General features: G+C 36.4%; 2 protein-coding genes across 2 annotated transcripts; one reads left to right on the plus strand and one right to left on the minus strand.

The window, feature by feature from the left end:
• Positions 1-2012: 2012 nt before the first annotated feature.
• On the plus strand, positions 2013-6030 carry LOC113774458 (cytochrome P450 71A1-like). Its single transcript, XM_027318989.1, has 6 exons — positions 2013-2218; positions 2686-2738; positions 2834-2932; positions 3267-3321; positions 3941-4727; positions 5385-6030. The coding sequence occupies exons 1-6, from the start codon at positions 2013-2015 to the stop codon at positions 6021-6023; spliced, it is 1839 nt and encodes a 612-aa protein (XP_027174790.1). The 3' UTR covers positions 6024-6030.
• Positions 6031-14048: 8018 nt separating this feature from the next.
• On the minus strand, positions 14049-15095 carry LOC113774459. The gene is made up of 2 exons (XM_027318990.1): positions 15087-15095; positions 14049-14624 (listed from the first exon to the last, which is right to left on the minus strand). The coding sequence occupies exons 1-2, from the start codon at positions 15093-15095 to the stop codon at positions 14049-14051; spliced, it is 585 nt and encodes a 194-aa protein (XP_027174791.1).
• Between the last annotated feature and the right edge of the window lie 12371 nt (positions 15096-27466).

The following is a 27466-nucleotide window of genomic DNA, read 5'->3' on the forward strand; positions in this document are numbered from 1 at the left end:
GAATTAACGATTTTTGCCATATTTAGTCAATAAACGGGAATTTACTCAATTTGGACGGTGAAGACCACGTGGCCGTTAACAAATGTTCAAATATCAATTTATAACCAACACAAGTCAGACACAAGTCCACACTTGACTCTCTCTCTAACCCACCGCTTTTCTTCTCGAAATTTCCCCCTTTCCCACCAAGTTAATGAAGTGAAAAGCTGCTTGAGATTAGCAGAGTTAATGAAGTGATTCAACAAAGCTTTTTCAATCCAGTATATTTAATATAAATTAAATGATTCAGAGTAAAATACTCATAAATAGCTATTACTTTGTTCATGTAATAGAGAAAACCCATAAAAAGCTGATATGTTATGGACAATTTTTTTTTTTTTTTACTTTCACGTATTTAATTTATGTTAAATACAAAATCTACTAGTTTTTCTTTCGTAAAAATATTAGTATATCACTTTTTAAATTTTACTTACAAACATTTATGTATTTAACATAAATTATATGATTCAGAATAAAATACCTATAAATAGCTAGTACTTTATTCATATAATAGAAGAAACCCATAAAGAATTAGTAAAAAGTAGGTAATTTCTTTTTTTACTTTCACGTATTTAATTTATGTTAAATACAAAACCTACCAGTTTCCCTTTCGTAATAATATTAGTGTAACACTTTTTGAATTTCACTTATAAACATTTATATATTTAATATAAATTAAATGATTCAAAGTAAAATGCTCATAAATAACTAGTACTTTATTCATATAATAGAAGAAACTCATAAACAACTGGTATGTTATGGACAATTTTTTTTACTTTCAAATACTTCATTTATATTAAATACAAAACATGCTAGTTTTCCTTTTATAAAAATATTTGTGTAATGGTTTTTTGAATTTTATTTGCAAATATTTATGTATTTAACATAAATTAAATGATTCAGAATAAAATGCCCATAAAAACCTGGTACTTGGCTCATGTAATCGAGAAAAGCCATAAAGAGTTGGTACTTTACGGGATATTTCTTTTTTAAAAAAATATTTAATTTATGTTAAATAGATAATCTACTAGTTTTTTTCGTAAGAAATTACTGTAACACTTTTTGAATTTTACTTGAAAATATTTATATATTTATTATAAATTGAATGTTTGAGAGTAAAATGTCCATAAAAAACTAGTATTTTGAATAGGTAATGCCCATTAAGTAAGAACTTAAAATAATACCAAAATGGACAACTTGTTCAAGGAATTGTGTAATGTCGACAAAAAGCTGACTTGTGTTGGTTATAAATTGATATTTGGACATTGGTTAACAGCCACGTGGTCTTCACCGTTCAAATTGAGTAAATTTCCATTTTTTGACTAAATGTGGCAAAAAATCCTTAATTCATGTACTCAATGTGTTCTGACGAAAAGTTTGGGGACCAAATGTGTCTTTGTCACAAAGTTTGAGGATGAAAAGTGGATTTTTTCCCAAAATATTCAGATAATATTCCTGCTAGTTCAAATTCAGATCTAGATCCAATTCCAATACCTGTTGATTTTAATCAATGGGGAGCTGAGACAAAGCAGAGAGAGGATGTTAATGATGGTAATAATCCTACTGCTGATGAATCTGAGCATGAGGCGCCACCTACTCCATCACCTCCACCACAAGATGAGTTTAGGAGATCTACCAGAGAAAAGAGACCTTTTAGCAGATATAATCCTCATGTATATTTGCTGTTAATAGATGGAGAAAAGTCAGAGTCATACTGTGAGGCTTTAGAGCATGAGAACAAAGAAGATTAGTTGCGAGTCATGCAAGAGAAAATGATGTTCCTGCATGAGAATCATATTTATGATCTAGTGAAATTACCTAAAAGTAAGAGAGTTCTGAAGAACAAATGGGTTTACAGGCTGAAGACTCAAGAGCACAGCTCACAACCAAAGTACAAAGCAAGATTGGTTGTGAAGGGATTTAGTTAAAAGAAGAGTATAGATTTTAAAGAAATTTTCTCTCCTGTGGTAAAAATGTCATCAATTCGAGTTGTTTTTGGTATTGCAGCCGGTTTGAATTTGGAGATTGAACAACTTGATGTAAAGACAGCCTTCTTGCATGGCGACTTGGAAGAGGAGATCTACATGGAGCAACCAGAGGGCTTAAAAGGAAGTGGCAAGGAAAATCTTGTATGCCGTCTCAAGAAGAGTTTGTATGAGTTGAAACAGGCACCAAGACAGTAGTATAAGAAATTTGACTCATTCATGACAGACCATGAGTACCACAGGATTATATTTGATCACTGTGTTTATGTGAAAATTTTTTAAAATGGTGATTTTATTATTCTCCTGCTGCATGTTGATAACATGTTGATTGTTAGTCGTGATACTGTGAAGATTGACAGGCTGAAAAGAGAGTTAAATAAATCCTTTGCAATGAAGGATTTGGGTCCGGCTAGACAAATATTGGGACTGAAAATCTCACGAGACAGGCAAAATAGGAAGCTTTGGTTGTTTCAAGAAAAATACATTGAGAAAGTACTTAATAGGTTTAACATAAGCAAGGCTAAAGAAATCTCAACTCCACTTGCAGGTCACTTTAAACTGAACATTAAGTAGTGTCCTACAAGTGAAAAAAATAAAGAAAACATAAAGAAAGTTCCTTATGCCTTGACTGTAGTTTGATGTATGTCATGATTTGCACCAGACTAGATATTACTCATGCTTTTGGAGTAGTCAGTCGGTATCTCTCTAATTCTGGTAAGGAGCATTGGAATGCTGTTAAATGAATTCTCAGGTATCTCAAGGGAACTTTCAAATTGTGCTTATGTTTTGGCAATGGTAAACTATGTTAGATGGGTACACCGATGCAAATATTGCAGGTGATCTTGACAATAGAAAATTCATCTCTGGGTACTTGATGATTTTTGTAAGGGGAGCAGTATCATGGCAAAGTAAGTTACAGAAGTGTATCGCCCTTTCTAGTACAGAGGCAGAGTACATTGCAACCACTGAAACATGCAAGAAGACTCTTTAGTTGCAGAAATTTCTTCAAGAGTTAGGTATGAAACAAGATAAGTATAATCTTTATTGTGACAGTTAGAGTGCTATTCATTTGTGTAAGAACTCTACATTTCACTCTCGATCCAAACACATTGATGTGAGATATCATTGGATTCGAGAAGTACTGGATTCCAAGTTGTTGACACTTGAGAAGGTACATACAAATGATAATGGTGCTGACATGTTGATCAAGACATTGCCTAAGGAGAAAATCTTATTTTGCAGGCAAGAAGCAGGTTTGGTGGAACTTTCCAAATGAGCTGGACGGGGAGATTGTTGGGTTTGTGGGCCAAACCACAAAACCAAACACTTTTAGGTTCAAGTCAAGATTTGACTTAAAAGAAAAGTGAGTAGCCGTATGATGTATGCCTTCTTTGGTCTTGATGTGAGAACAAAAGCTACAGCCACCACTTTGAGGAGAGAAACGAAGAGAGAGAAAGAGTGAGAGCCAGAGAGAGAAAATTCTGTGCAACTTTGAGGCCTCAGTTGGAAGGTGATTTGAAGTCCGATTGAGATGAAATTTTACACACGCGATCCTCTCGTCAAATTCTACTCATCTACAGGTTCAGATTTTAGATTTTCTTTTCGTTTGGTAACACCTTTCCAAATCCACTTCTTTGACAGTTATAGTTTTTTGGGGTGATTTTGTAGCAATTTCGCTTGATTGGAATTGGTGATATTATTGTCATCCGAATATTTCGGGTAGACTTGTGTATTTCCGTTATTGTGATAGTGGAGATTTTTGACTAGATTAGATCCTGTGATTTTTCCCAATTTGGATTTTTCACGTAAAATTCTTGGTGTCCTGTGCCTTTATTTTTCTTGCATTTTATTATCACTGTTGGTATTATTATTTGGTGATTTGATTTATTCTTATTTTAACTGGTATTTGGGGAAAGAGAAATTTGTCCTGGGCTAATTCTGATATTGTGTGCCTGTATCGGTACCCCTTTCCCAACATACCTTTGGCAACTTTCCAAAGTATATGGTCCTCTTATGTCTCTTAAGCTTGGATCCTTTCCACTGCTTGTGGTTTCATCCGCAAGAATGGCTGAAGAAGTTGTGAAAAACCATGACTCGACATTTTCTAGTCGCCCACTGCTCCTAGGTTCCCGAATGCTTTCTTACAACGGCTTGGATATCGCCTTCTCTCCATACAGCGAGCAATGGAGAGAGCTGAGAAAGATTTCTGTTCTTCATCTCTACAGCAACAGAAGGGTGCAGTCATTTCGTGGTACTCGTGAAGATGAAGTCTCTCGGATGATCAGAACTATATCCAAGGAAGCGTCTTCATCTCAAGTGACGAATTTGAGTAAGACTTTACTGTCACTTACAAGTACGCTTATCTGTAGAATTGCTTTCAGAAAGAGGTATGATGAGGAAGATCAACAAAGAAGACGATTCCATGATCTCCTCCAAGAAATGCAGGCCGCATTCGTGGGTTTCTTTTTCTCAGACTATATTCCTTCAATTGGTTGGCTTGATAGCCTCAATGGGATGCGTTCTCGACTTGAGAGGACTTGCAGTAAGTTAGATTCATTTCTTCAAGAACTCATCAATGAACACTTAAATCCAAATAGGCCAGAGTCCATGAACGGTGATATCATTGACATCATGCTTCAATTACGGCAAGAACAATCAACTTCCTTTGATCTAACGCTAGATCACATCAACGCAATGCTCATGGTGATTAATTACCTATTCAAAGGACCTACTCCTTTTTTGTTTGGTAATATCGTTCAAAACACCCTTCACATTTTAACAAATAAATTGTTTTCGTCCTTCACTATTGAAATTATAAATTTAAGTCCCTTAGAAAATTAATTTGATAAAATTTAGTTCCAACCTAGGTTTTCGATGTTTTTTTTTACCTTGAATCCAGTATGTGACCCACACATTGTTATTTTTTTCGAAGCAAAAATGTTAGATCTCATTTGTAGTTAAATAAATGACTTAATCCATATTCACTTTTACATCTAAAAAAGTAGGATCTGATTTAATCTGTATTCATTTTTGCCATTAAAAAAGTGGAATCTAGCCTTCTTGTAAATATAACATAATTGCATGTGGGTCACACAGTGATTTTAGATTAAAAAGTGGTCGAAAATTTATATAAGGACCACAGTGATTTTAAAAAGTGGTCACATAGTGATTTTATATAAGGACCAAATATTATTAATTTGAATTTGTAAAAAATGTAAAATTAATATTTTAAAGGTGAAGGGCAAAGAAATTCATTTAACGAAATGTGGGAATGTTTTGAAATATTTTTCCATGTTGTTTTTCCTTTTAAGAATTTGGATCAATCCCATTTTGCTAATCTGTTTCGGTATATCATTGTAGGATGTATTTAGTGCAGGGTCGGATACTATTGCAGCTACAATAATGTGGGCAATGGCAGCACTGATGAAGAGCCCTGAAGCAATATTGAAGAAGGCACAAGCAGAGATTAGAGGTGCAGTTGGAAATAAAGATATAGTAAACGAAGATGATATTCAAAAGCTCCCTTATCTCAAGGCAATTGTCAAGGAGACCTTCAGATTGTATCCTCCAGCTCCACTTTCAGTTCCAAGACAGACACTAGCAAATTGCATTATAAATGGTCATGAAATCCAGTCCAATTCTATAGTTTACACAAATGTCTGGGCGAATGGAAGAGATCCCAAGGATTGGGAAAATCCAAATGAGTTTTTGCCTGAGAGATTCTTAAATATTAGTGTAGATATGAAAGGGAAAGACTTTCAACTGATACCATTTGGGGCTGGCCGAAGGGGCTGCCCTGGATATTCTCTGGGACTAGCAATGGTGGAAGTTGGACTTGCCAATCTTCTGTACTCTTTTGACTGGGAATTGCCTTCTGGGATCAAGAAAAAAGACATTGATACTGAAGTTTTACCGGGTCTTACAATGCTTAAGAAAAATGATCTGCTACTTGTCACAAAAAATGTGTATGCGCAGCAAGTGTCAAGTTCTGGCATCTAAATACTTGGGACCATATATTCTTTGCTGTGAAATTTCCTTTTGTTTCTTCCCTTCTTGTGTTTAGTTTGTTTTGTGAGTTGCTTCTAGTCATCTAATTATATTCTAGGGTCTGTTTGGAACCCAAGTTTTTTGTCTAGTTTTTGTTCTATAAATTTTTTAACAATAATCTCAAAAAATTCTCCAAAATTTTTTTAAATGCATACCTGAAATGGCCAATCACGTACAAAATTTTTTTTCCCTTCTTTCTTCTTCTTCCTCCCCACAACTCAATCTACCACCACCTCCAGGTCCTCCACCAATAGCCGCCACTCCACCGGTGCTAGCATCAAGGCTCGCTGACTTTTTTTTTTCCCTTTCTTTCCTTTCTCCCTCTCTCTCTTTCTCTCCTGCCTCTTACTCCTCCTCCCTCCCTCCCTCTTCCTCCTTTTTCCTCTTCCCTCTCCCCCCCCCCTCAAACCTTGTATGATGTGATACTCACTTGACGCGATCTGGACAACGAATCACCAACGGTTTAGCAGCGGAAATTTGACCCAAATCTAATCCCCGAGATAACGAACACTATTGATATTATCTCAACCCGTTACCTAATGAATTAGCGAACCAAACTATAGTAGAGGAACGCCACAACCAAGGAGTTACTCGATTGATAAGTTCGGGTGAATAACTTGAGAAGATTCTCAAGTATTCAAAGGAAACTCTCTTGCCAAAGAGAAAGTGAAAACTCACTAATTGTATTTAATAGTCAAAAACTGATCCCAAACAAAGAGGAAGTGGGGCTATTTATAGCCCTTACAAGCATTAACCCTAATCCAAAAGTTGACCAAACTACCCTACATACTTAAGAAAGATTTTGGGCCTTACTTACTAACAAATGGGCCGCAATTAAACTATCTTAATTACCTAGACTTTTTAAAACGAGAAATAACCAAAATCAACGAGGAAAATCAAATAATCCTACTAAACTCAAGCATTCGTGCAATCAACTAGTCTTCACTTGAATCTTCCAATTCCCCATGTGCTTGAATGGGTCTTGGTCTTTATATTCTCATCATTGTATAAAAGTATAGGGAGATTATGTGGATAAATGTAAAAATCACAAGGGAGTAAAGTGAATATTTATACAAATTATAAGGGTGTTACATGGATATTAAGACTTTATCACATACTCTTTTAAAATGTGTTTGGTATAAATACTGTAATTGATTGTACATTATGTTTATTTTCTACTTTACAATTTACATAAAATCACGAGGGTTATGTGACCATTTTAAAACTTTAAGAGGTTTATCTAGTATTATGTAAAACCACACGAGGATAATAAGTAATTTATCCTATATGCCCGTTTGGAAGGTGAGTTTTTTTTGTGTTTGTCTAAAACTTTATTGTAGCTTACTATAGAAGTTTTTAAAAAATTTTTGAAGTGTGTTTTTTTTTAATATTTTGAAGTGTATAGTTTAAAAACTTTGAAAAGTTTTTTGAGATTACTGTAATTAAAGTTTTTAAAAAACTTGTAGCAGACAAACTTGGCAAAAAACTTGGCTTCCGTAAGAGATGGCCCTTTTAATATACGTAACTAGGTCCACGCCATCACCACAAATTGGCTTGATTTGATATGGGTACAAAAAATTAAGCCCAAGTTAAAATGGGCCGTACTTGGATAATGGTGGAAATGTTCAGCCTCGCATTTTCCGGAACCGGACAGTTCAGCCGTGCTATATACTACTACTTACTAGTTAAATTAAAAAAAAAAACTAGTCAATTGCAAGATCTTTGATTGATTGTCAATCATTTCCTCCTCTTTTTTCTTCTTATAAGGTTTAAAATCTCCATAGGAAAAAAAATAAAAAAATAAAAAAATGACTTCTTACTAAAAAATGGCTACGTTAATTAAGAAATTGTGATGCTGATTACAATAATTGTTGTATTAAGTTTCTGAAACTTGGTTTCTATTTACCATCTTATATTTTGGAAATATATTTCTGTTACAGAATGACAAGTTGACAACTATAAGTAAGTAAAAAGAAAAAATCAAATGAATTAGCCAAAGTGATGTGGCAAAATTTCAGATTGAATAACTTTCAGTGCCTTCAAAAACATAGCCCCTTGACCACTGGACTGTGTATATATCCCATTCAATTACTGGTGATGTAATCATGTAATACCGTCCATTCTTCACAGAGCTTATACATCATAAGTTTGATAATTTTATGAAACTCATGGGTCAATACATGATTGATTTGTCAAGAAACTAACCTGCCAAATCTAAATTGAAAATTATTACTCGAGATTGAAATTGAAGAAAGTATAAGTTGAAAACAAAGCAAAATGTTCATAAATGCTGAAGGACATATGAGCAAATTTACCCTATTCCAGTAAGGAAAATGGCAAAAAAATCCTTCACCTTATCTCTATGGTATAGTCTAACGTCCTCAATTCTAAGGGCAATTTGATTTTTTTTTTTTAGATAAATTGTTTAAGCAAAATGTGATGCAAAACCTTTGACTTACGATAGGCGAAGTCATGGAAGATGCAATTATTGGGGTTATAAAACCAAGCAATTCCAACATGCATTAGGCCAGTGCTGTACAAATTATTTCCAATCAACCTATTGTATAAAAATCCAAGGAGTATGCGGTTGGGATTCTTAATAATAAATAGGTAAGTAGTAAAGTTTAAAATTAGGGTTAATCACCAAAATTCAGGGGGTGGTTAGACCATGATCATGGGACAATTGACTTAAAAAAGTTCACTAGTCAACCCTTGAAATGAAACACATGGTACTTTGCAATTGATTATTCTTCTTACTTCTTACATAAGTAAAATTCAGGTGGGTGGTTAGACCATGATCATGGGACAATTGACTTAAAAAAGTTCACTAGTCAACCCTTGAAATGAAACACATGGTACTTTGCAATTGATTATTCTTCTTACTTCTTACATAAGTAGAATTTTGCCCGTGTCTTAGCACGATCTTTTTTATTTATTTATTGTGAATTTATACAAATATGAATAATTTAAATATAAAAATTAACAACAATCTTACATGTTCATTCATATTAACTTTAAAAGCTTAATGTATTCTAAATGTTCAATTATTTACTAATTTTTAAAAATTTGTTTACATACTTTCATCGTAATATAGTATACATCAAATAACGTACCCCATATTAAAACTTGGTGGATTTTCTTTTTTTTATAAATATTTTTTAGATAATTAAAATTTTGTATTTTATAAGATAATAATAATAAGGGAAAAGATGATGAATAATTTGAATATTAATCAACGATATGGTGGTGAAAGTAAGTAATTTATGAGATATATAAATTTTCAATAATTGTGATTTAGAAAAGATTTTACTATAGTTCTATGTAATAATTTGATAAAAGCAGATATTATTAAGATAAAATTAGTTATTTTTTAAAGTTATTTTAAAATTAGAGATAATTTTTAAATATATAATACAATCCAAATAGGATTCAATATAGGTAAAATCCAAGTGACCTATAACCCATTAATTCTGTTCAATTAAGCATGTCACGTAGGAATGAATAACAACTCTGATTAAAATAACTGCTCCAAGTGATATATATATATATATATATATATATATATATATATGAAAAAGTCTAAAGTAACGATTGTTATGGTAACGAAACTGTTTTTACCTGATATAATAGATAAAAACACTTTTAGCGACCATTTGATTACCTATTGGACTGGTCACCTAAATAAGATAGTACCTAAAAATTTGGTTAGTAAGTTTTACATAAAGAATAGTAAGTTAACTCGATAAATTAGTAACTTTTATGTCTCAAAAAGTAAATTGGAATAAATATGAAACTTACTTTTTTTTTTAAAATAATTACTATTTTATATCCGAAACTTACTTTTTGGAGAGTAAGTTTAGTTCAAGTAATAGTAAGTTTTTATAGATTAATAGTAAATATTGTTGATAGAATAGTAAATTTGGTTAGTGGTCAAAACCTACTAGTTTGTGGTATAAATTTGCTATTTTACTTAAAAAACTAATATGTAACAAGTATTAGGAAGTTTATTTGAAATAATGCTGAGATTTTTTATTAATGATTGAAACTTAGTATTATAGTTAGTAATTACTCGTAATGTAAATGTATGATACACAATTGTATGTATCATTTATAAATGTTATATGTTTTAAGCATTTTAAATATACTATGAAAACTATTTTTTTTTTTTGCACATGACCTTATAAAATATGTAAGAATAATTTGTCATATTATAAAATTTGAATTATTTTTGGATTTGTGAAAGGTTAGAAAGTTTGGATGACAATAACAACAAATCTTTCGAGTTATATATAGAATTGCACTTATCTATACATCACAATTTCCATATATTAATACCTATGAGTCTAATAAAATGATAAAGGTTTACTAAATTTATTTACTGGGTCACAAGTATAAAAGTTAAAGTTGTATTATAATAACAACAAATTTTTCGAGTTGTATATAAAATAGCACTTACTTATACATCACAATTTTCATATATTAATGCCTATGAATTTAATAAAATGGTAAAATTTTAATAAATTTATTTTCTGGGTCACAAGTATAAAAATAAAAGTTGTATTAACGTAGCATAATCTTTGAAAGTTATAGTCAAATAACCCATATGTTAAGCTCCGTGACTTTCAAACATACTTTGTATCATTTACATTATGGATTTGTATCCATATTTTTTCTATCAAACTCTTTTTTTTTTTATTGGCAAATGGTATGTAAATTATTATAAAATGTCATTTTATAATAATCATAATTTTTTATAGATGAATGTTATGTAAACTGTTAAAATGATCAATTCACAAATGACTAAATCTTACTACTTTATGGCATATATTAGTCTAATTGACTAAAAAATTACTGTAATCATGTGTACGTTGATTGTTGAATTGAAATTTCCTTTATTATCAGTACAAGTTCTTCTAATCAAAGCAAAATAAAATAAAATATCTTTTCTTTTTGTATGCAGTAGTTATGCTTAGTAGAAAATTATTAAACCATTTTTACAATACATAATTTCTCCTAAAATTAGTAACATTTTCCATGACCTTTAATCTTGTCAATATTACTAACCACCGACATGTAGATAATCTTAAAAGCAAAGCCATCAATATGACAAAAAAAGAATATTTACGTACTGAACGAAAAAAATTGCGATTCTATATAGAATCGAAGAAATTCATTATGAATGAGAATGAATCGCAAAATTATCACATTTCTAATTTCATATGCATCCAGAATTTCACGCAGCATTACTTTAGAGGAACTTTCCTTTTTCACACTAAGGAACCAATCCCAATCTCTACATCTCTTTTATTTTTTTTTAACCATTAAATGGGGTCAAAGTTGTTAGCGGTAAAATACTAAATAAATTTAATTCCATTTCAAGCTCTATTTTTTTTTAATAAATATTTGATTTTATTGCTCATACTGAAAAGACGGGATACAAGGAGGGGGGCCTAAACCGTACCTCTATGAGTCACTGCACTACTCCTGACGAGCACTAGTCAATCCTACTAGACGGGACACCTAGCCGATCCATAGAGATATCTTTGCGAACCTCTAGGGGTAGCTGCCCCCACGACTCGAAAACCCAATTGCTGCCTGAGTTAATGCCCTCCATAGCCAGACCAACCGCAGACCTGTTCGTCTCGCGAAGACAGTGCGTCATGACCCGCACATGATGCCGTAAAGCTAAGAGCTCCTCAAAATCGCGCATTAACCACCAAGGTATCCCGACCTCGGCGTGGAACATTCGAACCAGTAGCAAAGAGTCTGACTCCACGTGCACCTCCGCAAATCCTCGTTGTACGCAAAGCCTCACCCCCTCAAGTACTGCCTTCAGCTCTGCCTACAAACTCTTAGCTACATCAAACACCTTCGCAAAGGCAACAATAAAACGCCCTTCTGGGTCCCTTAAAATACCACCTCGCCTGCTCTTTCCGGATTGACCTGATAGCAACCATCATCGTTCAACTTAGGGATCATAAGCTACGACCTGCTCCATTTGTGCCAGGAAATCCTACCGGAACGGTCCCTCTTGACCACTAAATCAAGAAGAGAATGCCAAGATAAACCACCAGAGGCAAGATTGGGAAACCGCCCACACAAAATTTCTCGTAGCTCCCAGAGTATACGCAAGTGAATGCCAACCGCTGTCACCCGTTTGCCATCGAAAAGCATCATGTTCCTAGCCCTCCAGAGATGCCAACACACTAGACAAGGTAGAATCCGATATATTGTCTTCAAAGCGGGTTTTGATGTGGCTCTCAACCACCATTTAGCTAGCATATGTCATACCGTAAAAGCTGGACCGAGGCTTCCATCACTCCCGTCAAATGACTGCCAAACCTGTGAAGGGATCTCTCCAGTGTAGAAAATATGGTCTAGGGACTCCGCCCCTGGCTCCTTACAACACCAACAGCGAGATGTGCCATGTACCTGAAAGCGGTGAAGAATCTCCATGACTGGAAGTCGGGACCCCAGCAAACGTAACATGAAGAAAGACACCTTCGCTGGAATCAACGGATGCCATATATTTGCGAAAAACATTGACCTAGGTGCTGGTTGGCTCACCACCTGATACGCCAAAGAAACTGTAAACGAGCCAGAGGAGCTCAAGGCCCACACTATGCAATCCGGCCGTCGGGACACAGGAGGAGGAATACGTAAGATGTCTGACACAATAACCCGAGGTAGCCACTGCTGCAACAGGTGTACGTTCCACCGGCGTTGGTCAACAAAGTGTGCCACAGCGTGTACCCCAAAAGTTTCCACTTTATCGCACACCGGCCCCGTGCCAAAAATCCACTTCCCCATTCCCAAAACCCATGTAATGTGCTATTCCGTTTGGTCTTTGATCATCACCATCCGTCGCCATATGTGGGATTGCCCCCTAACTTGTTCAGCTTCACAAGGATGACCTCCCCGTAAATATTTTCCCCGCATAAAACGTGCCCATAAGGACACATTTTGGCGGAACGACCACCACAATTTCATAGAGAAAGCGTCATAGACCGCCTGTAGCCCGTATCCCCACACCACCCTCCTCTACCGGCCTACAATTGAACTCCATTTTATCCAATGAACCCGTAAATCATAATCAGAACTACCCCATAGGAATCCTCCGAAGATCTTTTCCAGACGTCGAAAGAAACCCTTCGTGGGAGTCATGGCAGCCAAAATATGAACTGGTATAGATGCCAACACGCTCTTGATAAGAGTCAGCTTCCCACCATAAGATAACAACTTACTATTCCACGCCAGCACCCGCTTGGATACCGACTCTGTAACCCCCGAGAAGTAGATCGACTTGCCCCTTTCGACATAGAGTGGACAGCCAAGATATTTAATGGGGAAAGACTGCTCTTTGAAACTCGTAATCTTGGCGATGGTATGCTTCCTAACCGCGTTGAGCCTCCGATGTACTAGGAAGCAACTCTTCTGGAGGTTCACCTACTGCCCCGACACATTGCAGTAGGCTTCCACAACGCACAAGACCATCTTTAAGGACCTTTTCAACCCGCTAGTAAAAATCATCACATCATCCGCGTATGCGAGAGGAGAAATGTTAGGGCAGCTTCTGGGAACCTTGAATGGGACAAATCTCCTATCTGCCAGTAGTGCATTTAGTGACCGGGATAAGACCTCCGCCCTCAAGATAAACAAGACTGGTGATATGGGGTCCCCTTGGCGCAGATCCTTGGAAGATGTAAAGAACCCCTTCGGTATCCCGTTAATAATCACTGAGAACCACACACTAGACACTAACCGCCATATCATGTCAATCCACCTCTCCCCGAAACCAAACTTACGCATCACTTGCATCAAAAAATTCCAGGACACCCTATCGTAGGCCTTTGCCATATCCAGCTTAAGGATCACGTTTCCTTCTCTATTCGCCCTCCGAATACCGGAAACTAGCTCTTGGGCCAATAAAAAATTATCCGAGATTTGCCGCCCCTGAACAAACCCGCTCTGGTTATCCTAAATCAAGAGCGGCAGCACCCTTGCTAATCTCTTCGCCAGCAGCTTGGAGATAATCTTATTCACAAACGTGCAAAGACTAATTGGTCGATATTGCGAGAAATCCTGAGGAGAGCCCACCTTGGGGATGAGGACGATAAAAGTGACCGTTATGCTCCTTAGCAGCTCCAAACCAGCAAAGAAGCTACCTACTACGTCATACACATCCTTTCCAACAATCTCCCACGCATAGGTGAAAAACCTCCCCGAGAACCCATCCGGCCCAGTAGCACTGTCAGGGTCCAAAGAGAACACCACGTCCTTAACCTCCTCAAGAGAGGGGTGCCGCTCCAAATCGAGATTATCCTGATCAGATATCAGTTTGGGGATCACATCCAGCACCGGAGAGGAACTCAACCCTGGTTGATCCGAAAACAGGTGATGGAAGAAAGAAACTGCCTCCTCAGAAATATCTTCCTCCCTGTCCAGCCACTCCCCGCGTTGTGATTTTATTCGATGGATCACCGACTTCCTCTGCCGTTCAGACACGCAAGCATGAAATAACCTCGTATTCTTATCCCCATCTGTCAACCATACCTGATAAGTGACTAATTTACGTAATAATTGTATAATATTTTATATTATTTTTAGTCACTTTAGTTACATTATTGGAAGAAAATAATTCATTTTGGCTATAATTGGTGTAAAATGCTTTTGTTCAATTAAATGAGGTTTTTATCACTTTTTACTTGGATTTTGTACATTTTGACAGTTTTGACATATTTTCGTATTTCGGCTATAACTTGAGCTATAATGATCGGATTGAGATACGTTTTAAACCAATTTGAAGATAAGAGATAGATCTACAACTTTGGTGAAGACATCTGAATCCAGTTTGAAGGTTCTCCAGGTCAAAAAGCTGAATTATAGTAGCTAATTGCTATTGGTCGAAGCTGAAACAGGGCAGTGAGCAGTCAAGGGTATTTCGATCATTTCTCAGCCTACACAGATCAAATGAGGTGATTCTTGATGCATTGGAAATTTAACTCAAAGGGTTACAAGTTTCATGTTTTTGTCAAGAACTAAATCAGTTTTTATCATCAATAAAAGTTCAGTTGAAGTTGACGTAAAATCGGAACAGAGCTGAAAATTGAACAAAAGTGCACAAAAATTCACTGTAGCAATCCAGCCGGAACTTGGCTGGATTTCTGGCCGGATTGTGGTCAGAGAAGTCTGCTCTTGATGCAAAAAACTCAATTTCACCTCCACTAAATCACATGTGATGCTAGACGTGTGAGAAACATTTCCAGCTGTAAAAGGGAGGTGTAAACCTCACTTCTTGACCAACTTTCACCTTTATATAGCCAAAGCTTGCAAGATTGAAGGGGGATATAGAGAGACATACGGGAGAAGCTTGGAGTGCAGAAATGTAGTTCTTACATCTTCTGAGTGTTAGATTGGTTTTAGTGTAGACTAGTATAGTTCATCCATTCTTGTATATTAGCTAGATTAGGATGAAGATGGAGATGAAGAAGGAGGAGTTGAACCTCATGTGACAAGGATTATCTCTTCTCCAACTCTTAATCTTTTGTATTTGATTCCAAATTTAGTTAATATACAAGTTCTGGATTTTGTGTTCAATATGTGTCTCTAAAGTTTATGCCTTGAGTTTGGTTGAACTTTCTATAATTATTAGTGTTTATTATGTGGATATTTGATTGCTATGATTTGGGCAAGTTATTTAGCACTTTGGCTCTTTAAATTATGATTAATCTGTACCATAGATTGTGATTATCTAAGGTGTTGTTTCTGCAATGAAAATTGAGATTTAACACTAGTTCAAGAAGTGTTAAATATAGGGAGTACACTCACGAAAGTAGAGGTGCACCTATGTGGTTTTTAGTGATTCATTTCATGTAATTTCACTGAAAAAAATGAACTTGTAGCTAATTTCATAACCATGAGAATAGGTATGGATTAGTTATAAGTATAATTGATTCACTACGAAAGTAGGATTCAAATGCATAAGAAAATTACACCATAACTAGCCTAGATGTAGTACTCAATGATCCAAATATAGCACTTGCATGAGTAGTTAGGGATACCACAACCTAAGGAGCTTTTACTTGTTATTTTGTATAATTTCAGTAGGTTAAATTTGTTATAATTCATTGATAGTCTAAATAATAGAGAAGCTTTAGTACTGCCGGTAATTGTTCACTCTTTCCTGTGGGATCGACCCGATATATATTCTAAACTACTAGTTGACCTGTATACTTGCAGTGAACGGGTGTAATTTGATTTTTTTTAACTTATATGTATATTAAAATCCCGTCAAGTTTTTGGCCCCGTTGTCGGGGAAGATTTGGCAATATCGGTATGAAGAGCAACTTTATTAGTTTAGACATTTTATTAGTTATAGTTTGAAGTTATTTTCTGTTATTTTTAGCGTTTTATGTGTATATGTGTTTTATTACCTATTCTTCTTACTACTCTTGCTCTTAAGTTATTTAAAAGCAATTTTAGGTAATAAGGAGGGTAGGTCAATTTGGAGGACAATGCTTGAGAAGTGGAAGATTGGCAATGGATGGTTACCAAGTGCAGAGCTCCTTTAACAGAGGTAACCAAGAATTTACTGAATGTATGTCTTTTGAAGATGGTTTAAGGTGCTTAAAGGCTAAATTTGATGTTATGATGCTACAAGTTCAAATGGACACAATTATGCATGAAATTGAGCAAGGAAGGAATGTTAATGCTTTTAATTCTTATCATGTGATTTATGACTTGTGTGGAAGTTATCATGCTACCGATACATGTATGCAAGTACAAAATGTTGATTATTATGATGAATTAGAGCATTACAATCCCTGTTTTGATCGATATAGTGCTAATACTTATGGTTGGAATAATCAATATACTTATAGTGATTATTCATATTTTTATGATTACCAACCTGAAAGTGTCCAATATGAATCAAAACTATCTTGGGAGTTGGCAATAGAGAAGTTAGCTAATGCACCTCTACCTTGGGAGTTAGAAAATGAACCATTAGCTAATGATTCTAATGCATCTTGGGAGCTAGCTGTAGAAAATTTTTCTAATCAATTTGATTTAGCAATAGAAAAGCTAGCAAATGCAACTTCCAACCGTTTTGATAGGATTGAGGAAAGAATAGATGAAGTAGCTTCTCACTTTGGGATAATACATGAGCAATTGAATGCATTGTGTGAAGTTATTTCCGCTAATAATTTACAAAATGATTCTAGCATGAATGGTGGGAATGTTGTATGTGAAAATGGGTTGTATTTTGATAAAAATGATGAATCTCAAGTGCGTTTTAATGAGCAAATATCCATTTCACATGATAATATCTTTGAAACTAATTTTGAGTCTCAAGAGAAGAGTTTTAATGACTCATTTTTCACCCCTCTTGAGGAGTGCATTGAAAGTATAGGTTCTAAGGGTATTACTGCCCAAGATACTCTCATTGCATTTCCTTTGGTAAGTTTTCAAGTGGTATATATTCAAGGTAACATCTATGAAAGACTTGGGATAGGTAAGTTATTTCCATCTCTCATATCATTAGAACATGTGACTTTTACTATAAAGTTACCTTTTAATGATCCATTACGGCCTAAAATGGTGGATTATTCGTTAACTAAACCTCCTTGAAAAATGAGGTGATATAGTCAAGCTAATGACTATAAAGAAACGCTAGTTGGGAGGCAACCCAACGATTTCTTGTTTTTAGTAAGTTTAAGTTGTTTAATTAGTATTTTTTGTGTGTTTTATAGGTGGCAATGGCAATGATTTTTTGCAAATGGCTTCAAGAGCAAAATATCTTATAAGGAAGCAAAAAAGGGAGTTTTCTTGATAATTCATGCATTTAAAGTGCTTAATTCTAAAGTTATATTGATGCATGATTTCATGTTTCAAGGTGCAATTAGTTGAGAAAGCACATTTTTCATGTTTAAGGTGAGTTTTTCTTGAAAAAAATGAAGAAAGTTGAAAATTGGGTGAGTAAAAACCTTGGTTAATGGAAAAATGGAAGGAAAAACTGCAGAAATAAAAAATTTTTGCGGTAAATCCGGCCAATTTTTGGCCGGATTCATGGCCGGATTGACAGGGGAGGCGAAACAAAAAAAATTTTGCTCACTGCTTCATATCCGGCTGGAAATCCGGCCAGTTTTCGGCCGGATATGCATTATAAAAAAAAAAATAAAAAAATTGCTTGTCCAGAATCCGGCTGGATTCTAGCCAGAGGCGCACAAATAGGGGAATCCGCGCACGGATTCCCCAATTCCCTCCATCTCTTCTTCTTCAATTCACACACACACACTCACACCTTAAACACACACCACTCCTAAAATTCATCTTTTCACCATCCAATCTCCAAACTAAATACACCAAAACACTCCCCTTTCTCTTGTGAGTTGATTTCATAGCTTAAATTCCTTGAAAAACAAGCTTTAATTCGAATTTGAGTTTGAGAAGAACAAGGGTTTCAAAATTTTGAACTCTTCATTTGAGGTCGAATTGGAGTGAAATTTTTGGGGGTTTCTTCACCATTGGCATCATTAATCATCTACCAACAAGTTTGAGGTAACAAATCTTCACCAAATGTTGTCATTTGAATTTTGCCAATTTTCACTTTTTTCTATTTTTGGGGAATTTCGATTTTTTTTCATTTTGTGAAGTTTGATGCTTTTTATTATGTTTATTGAGCTTATTGATGATTATTGGTGATGTTTAAATCATGGATTTGTGATTATTTGGTGAATTTAGCAATTTTTAGCTAATTTTGAGGATTAATTTGATTTGATCATTATTAGCTAATTGGATTGAAGAAAACTGTATGAGATTAAGGGATTGCTCTAGGATATTTACATGCTAATTTTGGGATTAATTTGCCTATCTCTTGATTTTTGGCATGTTTATTCTATATTTTTTTGTGAAAAGTGAATTAATGACCGTTTAAAACCTAAAACTCATGGTTAAAGTGCTATTTAGCATTTAATTATGTTTATTTAGGTCATTAAGTTGGGAGTGAGTTGTTTGTGTGCTTAAGTGCTTCTTCTAATTAATTGGATATTATATGTTTAAATGTTTTATTTGGAGAAATTATAGGAGCAAGAGTTGTTGATAACTACTTTGGACACTTACTTATGATATTGATTGCTAATTATCATGTAAGTAAGTTAATGAGTTTGTCTCTTTAAAGATAGAGGTAAATGTGACTAAGTGTTTGTTATCTTCTATTTAACAATGTACCTATTAAATGAAGTTAACGTTTAATAATTTTAATTAGGTACAATGGCTCGCACTAAGAAAGGTGTGGTAAAATCTCCACTGCCCAATAGGAGAGGAGAAGCTTCGACGTCTAGACCACCGCACATGAAAAGAAAAGCAAGTAGACGTCTTGTGCTTGAGGATGAGCCATCATCCGAAGAGGAGACTCAACAACAAGAGGAACAAGAGGAACAAGAGGCACAAGGGGAACAAGAGGAGGAAGTCCCTTATGATAAGTCGCGCTTCACCTCCGCCGAAAATGAAGCTTGGTACAACGCTAGGATGGGAGTTAAGGTATTGGTGGAGAAAGATGTCACTCCGGATGTTGAGGAGATCTACTATCTCAAGGCTTCCTTTGCCAAATTGGGATGGAAAAACTTCTTTAACATCCCAAACTTCTATTATGAGGAGCTTGTCCGAGAATTCTGCGCGAATATCGAGGACAAGAAGGTTTTTCACTACGACACGGAGGTGATTACCAGTACAGTGCGAGGGAGAAAAGTTCGAGTCCATAGAGGTAATTTGGAGCGCTATCTTCATGTTTCGGATGTGGGGAATAAGGTAGATTTGAAGAAAGCTTTCAAACCCAATGATTTGGACTCTTGGAACATGCTAGAGGCACTTGTACGCTTGGGGGTTGAGTGCAGGGCTACTCGGAAGACCGGGCAATATTCAGTATTGACTTCATCATTTCCGAAATCGCAACATCTTCTAATTTACCTGTTTGCCTCCAACATTATTCCAAGGGCAAGTGGAACCAATGAAGCGCGCACAAGTGACATCTATTTCTTGGATAAAATGGAGCATAGACTAGACAACATCCAAGGCATTCCATTGGGAAGCATTATCATTAACCACATGTGGATTGTGGTTCGCAGTAATGACATCAAACATGCTTTCCCATATCCTCGGTTCTTGACCTTCGAGTTTCAAAGGGCTGGAGTGGATTTTTCTAATTCTATACCTACAGGTCTCAAAAAGAATGACGTCTTTACGCTAGATTTTTGCAGGTTTATTTTGAAGAGTAAAGATGTAGGTGGTCTTTCGATTCAAGGAGGTGCTCAAGGAGACATTAGACACGAGGAGGAAGCTGAAATTGAACGAATTGAAGAAGGTCAAGGAGTTGAGACAACTACCCCACCGTTCTCAACTGAGCCATCTTCCTGACGTCGTCCATCTTCACCTCAAGACACTCGGTCGTTTCTGAAGAAGATAATGGATAAGCTGCTTTGCGTCGAAGCTGGGGTGAAGAAAAGTCACCAAGAGAACAAACGGAACTCCGACCGTTTTCGTCGCATTGAGACCAATCTGGGTATAGAAGCTCCTCCAACTCCACCCTCTTCACCTGACCAAGCGACTACTTGAGGGAGTGCTTGTCACCACTTGACATTGCCGCTGGCTTGTCTTTTATTTTCCATAGTACTTGTGATGTTTACCTTTTTAGTGATTTTCTTTATTTCTTTTGTGTGAACTAATCCAAGTGATCTTCATCTCTGTTGTGGCGTTAGTGATTCAGACTACTTAAGGTTGGAAATTCATCACTTGGACATGGATTCGGATTGCGCAAGTTCAATTGAGCTATATTTTCTTTTACTCTTTATTTTTCTTTTCTCACATTGAGGACAATGTGAAGTTTAAGTGTGGGGGAGGAAAATACTGGACTTGCATTTACTTGCTATGTGATGATATTTTGTGAATCTAAATGCTTAGAAATGTTGAAATTGTGATTGAATTATTTGCCATGTGGATAATTTGCTTGAAATTGGGTTTGTTGGCAGGGAGTTTCATCCATTTGTAAGGAGAAACTCTGCCAAAATTTTATAAAATCTTTTCCAATATTTCATTATGGCCTAAAATTCTTCAAATTTTTGCATTTTTGTGCAAAAAGGGCTAAATTGTTCCAACCTTAAGTATTTGATTCTTCCAATTGTTGAAACTTTATGTGTATTTTGGAAGGTTTAGTCCTCATTTAACTTGAAAATGGTTATTATGCAATTAGAATTTTTGCATTTTAGAAAGTATATTTGGTAAAGTGAGGAAAATTATGTCTATAAATTTCACATGTTTAAATGAGATTTCTTCTCTTTACTTAATTTTACAAGTAAGTGATTGATATAGTCGATAAAAGTTATACTCCTCCTTTGATTACTTTTATATAATTTTCTAAGAGGGAATATCTATTTATTGTCCTTTATTTTTGAAAAAGAAAAAAAAGAGAAAAAAAAAAGAAAAGAAAGTAAATAAAAATTGTTCTACTATAATGATTCGCGTACCGAGTAACCGGGGGTTGGCATCTAAAAATGTCGACATTCGCGTAAAAATGTATTTGAATTAAGAGTATGCATAGCAACTTGAATAAGTGAAATGTTGAGTAACCGGTGATCTTCACCTAAAAGTGTCGATTTTCGCGTAAAAAAGCATTTTCACTATTTAAGTAAAATTAGTGAGAATAAATCCCTCTTAGTTGTAAAATTTTGAGAAAAAGATGATTATAGAGGAGGAAGGCTATAAATTGACTATGTGATTTGCCTATTTGTGAAATTAGGTTAGGGTGAGAGATTAAGTTTAACTTGTTAAATTAAGGTATAATTATCTTTCCTTTACTTGATATTATGAGTATTTAGTGTAAATTGAATAATTGTATAATGATTGTTTTCCAAGTCATGAGGAATTAATTTTGAAAATGTGCATATATTGTTTCACCTCTTGAATCATTGTAGTTGATTATGTGTGAATTGCTTGAGGACAAGCAAATGATTTAAGTGTGGGGGAGTTTGATAAGTGACTAATTTACGTAATAATTGTATGATATTTTATATTATTTTTAGTCACTTTGGTTACATTATTGGACAAAAATGATTCAATTGGTGTAAAATGCTTTTGTTCAATTAAATGAGATTTTTATCACTTTTTACGTGGATTTTGTGCATTTTGACAGTTTTGACACATTTTCATATTTCGGCTATAAATTGAGTCACAATGATCGGATTGAGATGATTCTTAAACCAATTTGAAGATAAGAGATAGATCTACAACTTTGGTGAAAACATCGGAATCCCAGTTTGAAGGTTTTCCAGGTCAAAAAGCCGAATTACAGTAGCTAATTGCTATTGGTCGAAGCTGAAATAGGGTAGTGAGCAGTCAAGGGTATTTAGGTCATTTCTCATCCTACACAGACCCAAATGAGGTGATTCTTGATGCATTGGAAAGCTAACTCAAAGAGTTACAAGTTTTATGTTTTGGTCAAGAGCTAAATCAGTTTTTATCATTAAGAAAAGTTCAGTTGAAGTTGATGCAAAATCGGAGCAGAGCTGGAAATTGAACAAAAGTGCACAAAAATTCACTGTAGCAATCAGGCCGGAACTTGGCCGGATTTCTGGCCGGATTGTGGTCAGAGAAGTCTGCTCTTGATGCGAAAAACTCAATTTCACCTCCACTAAGTCACATGTGATGCTAGACGTGTGAGAAACATTCCCAACTGTAAAAGGGAGGTGTAAACCTCACTTCTTGACCAACTTTTACCTTTATATAGCCAAAACTTGCAAGATTGAAGGGATATAGAGAGACATACGGGAGAAGCTTGGAGTGCAGAAATGTAGTTCTTACATCTTCTGAGTGTTAGATTAGTTTTAGTGTAGACTAGTATAGTTCATCCAATCTTGTATATTAGCTAGATTAGGATGAAGATGGAGATAAAGAAGGAGGAGTTGAACCTCATGTGACAAGAGTTATCTCTTCTCCAACTCTTAATCTTTTGTATTTGATTCCAAATTTAGTTAATATACAAGTTTTGGATTTTGTGTTCAATATGTGTCTCTAAAATTTATGCCTTGGATTTGGTTGAACTTTCTATAATTGTTAGTGTTTATTATGTGGATATTTGATTGCTATGATTTGAGCAAGTTATTTAGCACTTTGGCTCTTTAAATCATGATTAATCTGGTACCATAGATTGTGATTATCTAAGGTATTATTTCTGCAATGAAAATTGAGATTTAACACTAGTTTAAGAAGTGTTAAACATAGGGAGTACACTCACGAAAGTAGAGGTGTACCTATGTGATTTTTAGTGATTCATTTCATGTAATTTCACTGAAAAAATGAACTTGTAGCTAATTTCATAACCATGAGAATAGGTATGGATTAGTTATAAGTATAATTGATTCACTACGAAAGTAGGATTCAAATGCATAAGGAAATTACACCATAACTAGCCTAGATGTAGTACTCAATGATCCAAATATAGCACTTGCATGAATAGTTAGGGATACCACAACCTAAGGAGCTTTTACTTGTTATTTTGTATAATTTCAGTAGGTTAAATTTGTTATAATTCATTGATAGTCTAAATAATAGAGAAGTTTTTGTACTACCGGTAATTGTTCACTCTTCCCTGTGGGATCGACCCGATATATACTCTAAAACTACTAGTTGACCTGTATACTTGCAGTGAACGGGTGTAATTCGGTTTTTTTTTAACTTGTACATATATTAAAATCCCGTCAATACCACCCTGACTTTTTGGCGCCAAAACATGTCTTCGTGCACCTGCGCCTGGGTGAGCAAAGCTCAACTCTCATTTAGACGCACCTGGTGCAGTTCTGACGGGTCCCCGTCGAAGCACACCTCAGCCTGTGCCACTGTCTCCTCCGCCTTCTTCACCTTCTCGAAGATATCCCCAAAAGACTCCCTCAACTATGCCTTAAGCGCCTTTTTAACGCGGCGAAATTTCGCTACCAACACGTACAGAGGATCTCCCGTAAACTCCACCTGCCAGTTCAGCCGAACTACATCCAGGAAAGACTCCTGAGTGGTCCAACAGTTCAAAAAGCGAAAAGGTTTGGGAGAATTGTCCAAGCGAGTGACTGTCGATAGAAGCAAGGGAGCATGATCTGAAGGAGCCCTACCTAAATGCTGGACCCTAAAAGTGAGACCCATCTCCACCGCAGAGCGGTCAGCGAGCAGCCTATCTAAGCGCTTCCAAATGCGGGCCCGACCCTGTCTGTTGTTACACCACGTAAAGCTGGACCCCGAGAATTCCGTATCCGTCAACCCAACCATGGACATAAATGAGAGCAATTCAACCCCTTCCCAAGGCCGGAATGGCACTCCCCCTTTTTTTTCCTCCCCTCCCGTGATCACATTGAAATGCCCTACAATAAACCAAGGCACCGACACTTCCTTATCATTACGCAACCCGGCCCAAAGACCCTCTCGCTCTGCCATGGTACACTTAGCATGCACAAAGAAAAATATCATAGAAGAGGGTAGCAACTGGGAATTAATTTTTATGAACAAGTGCTAATCCGACTCACCCACAAATGTGCAAGAAATTGCACTTGAGCAAAACACCCAAACTGAACCCGTGCTATTTACCCAAGCCGAGTCCATATGAAGTCTCAGGCGAATGGACTGGATATTCGCCAGGGTAGCAGGCAATTTAGGCTCATACAAAGCCACAAGTTGCAAAGCATGATGCCGAATTAGATATTTCAATCTACGAAAATTAGGGGGGCGCGAAACACCCCGTATGTTCTAAAAGAGATAATTAATCATCTGATAAAGTGGTGAAAGAGTTAGTAGAGGACTTACTCTTGGAGCGTAAGGAACGTTCTGACGGAAACGTAGCCCGGATCCCCTTCGCCTTGTGTTGACCCACCAACTGAAAGCCTTCGATGTTCCGCCCATCCTGCTGTACGTGTTGGATTATTGGGTCCAGGTTGAAGATGTCTAGCACCACCGACGATTCCACATTACTGGCCATCCTGCCCTTCATCGTGGAGACAAGCTCCCTGTAACCCGCTCCACGATCTAGAGTTCCTCTACCGGCGCTATCACTACCTGTACGTGATCCTCCTTCCCTCCTCTCTGCTCCTCAGAAGGGAAGGGCTGCTCATGCGCCTTCGGGAGTGGTAAAACCACCTGTAGCATTCCTGACATGTGCGAGCCGTCCCTCTCCGCAACTTCTTCGGAAACCAATCGCTGCCCATCCTTCTCCAAAGCCAAAGCGCCAACCGTGCTACACCTGGGACTGCCATAGCCCTCCTGGACATGCGCGGCCAGCGCGCTAGTCTCTATCACTGCCGCCGCTACCGTCGGAGGGGTTAAAGCTGTGCGCTGGGCAACAGCCGCAGAGCCCAGCAGTGCGACAGCCACCGTCGCAGGTTGCTCTCCACCCTCCAGACCCACCGACCCCACCTCTTTCGCCGCCAACTGTCTCGATTCGAACTGCTGCAACTGGACAACCTGTGGCCTATGAGATGACCCAGGATCAGTCCCATTTGCCACCGCAGACAGTCCCCCCTCCACACCTCCCACCAGCTCAACCTCATGCGGCTTGGACGACTGCTGTGTAGCACCCGCCCCCTGTGACGCATGCACAGCCCGAGCCAACTCCAATGTCTCCGTGCGACGCAATTCCAGTTGCGGTTTCCTCAAGTCTGGGTTTTCACATGGCATTGGTCCTCTGCATGCCCCTGCTTAAAGCAGTGGATACAATATGTAGGGAGGTTTTCAGGCTGTAAAGCCTGCCAGAAGCCATCTCCATCCCCTATGTCCAGTCACACTCTAGACGGTAAAGTCTTCAGCAAATCTACCTCCACGCACACTCTGGCTACATTCGGCCGAAACAAAGATGCAGTCGCGGCATCCATAAATAGGGGGTTCCCCAGACAAGAGACAATATGAAAGAGACATTGCTTCTCATACAAATGTTTGGGCAACTTAGGCAACCTAAACCAAACAGGAACCAAAGAGGATTCTCGGTCGACATGGAACTTTGGTGTCCATTTGAAGACTCTCATGGGGCAACCGTAAACATACCAAATACTTCTCGCCCACACCCGCAAGAAATCTGCTTCGTTGTTGAGATTGATCAAGATATGCCTGCTATCCAACAAACCCACCGTGATAGCATCCTTCAGATCCAATGTAGCGAAGAACTTGCGAAGTTTTGGCAAGACCGGCCTGCCCTTCGAGAATTTCCCTACCAGAGCGTAACGGAATGGAGAGGAAACTACGGACATATCTGCAGCATAGAAGACCATCGTAGACTCCCCCCGATGCATCGACATGGTCACTTCCACCTGCCGAAGCTGCGAAGCGGTGTTTGTGAAAAGCTCTAAGAAGACCTTCTTCTTGAAAGAAGGAGATGAGGATGCAGGTTGCCCCCTTCCAGGTAGGAGGGCAGCCGCTGCCGCTATGGTGCCTGTCGAAACCCTAGCAACCCCACCCTAGCAGCGAAACCCTAATTTTTGTCCTAGCCCTTCCATTTCAAGCTCTAGCTAATTGTGTACTAATATTTTACACTACAATCAATTGAGCACCAATTTCTTTTTTTTTTAAGTAGCTATTATTTATTTTATTACTTTGGTTAAATATTTACATATAAAATAATAGCAATAGAATGTCAATCCTTAGATCAATGGAACTTCAATTATTGTTAATAAAACTAATTTTACATTGATAATAATTAGTCTACAGAATGAAAAGTCAATGGCAACAATTGCAAAAATATAGCAATTTTTAATTATGGGAAAATAAACAACTAAGTTCCCAAAATATTTCACTTTTATTGTTTAAAAAATCTCAACTTGTTAACTAAATTCAAAATAATTCTATTGTCAAAAATATTTTTTCTCAAATTAATTTTAATGATTAGATGTGAGATACAAATATGGTAAAATATCCCTCATACGTATGTCATGAATATTTGAGACTTTTAGTAAAAAAAATTTTTTGTTGTTAAAATAGCATTGTATCATAGTGTACTAATTATTTTAGGACCATTTTATACATGGACTAAATTTAATTTAAATTATACAATAGATTATATATGCATGTGATTTTCATTTATAATTGTTGGATCCCATTTTTATGAACAATCTCCCAAAAAGTCCAATCATACTGATTTTCTTATATTAATTGTTATACTAATTATGTCATTTTTATTGTTATATTATTTCTCATTTTGTTTGGGTTTAACTCTTATTATTTCTTGTGTCCCAGATGTAAATTTATTAAAACTTTATCATCTTATTATATTCATAGATGTTAAATTATAAAATTTGTGATATATAAACAAGTGATATTCTATATATAACTAGGAAGATTTGTTGTTATTGTTATTGTTATCAGACAAAATGGTTCAA

This window comes from Coffea eugenioides, chromosome 6, assembly GCF_003713205.1.
Source record: "Coffea eugenioides isolate CCC68of chromosome 6, Ceug_1.0, whole genome shotgun sequence".
In the NCBI taxonomy this organism is placed as follows: domain Eukaryota; kingdom Viridiplantae; phylum Streptophyta; class Magnoliopsida; order Gentianales; family Rubiaceae; genus Coffea; species Coffea eugenioides.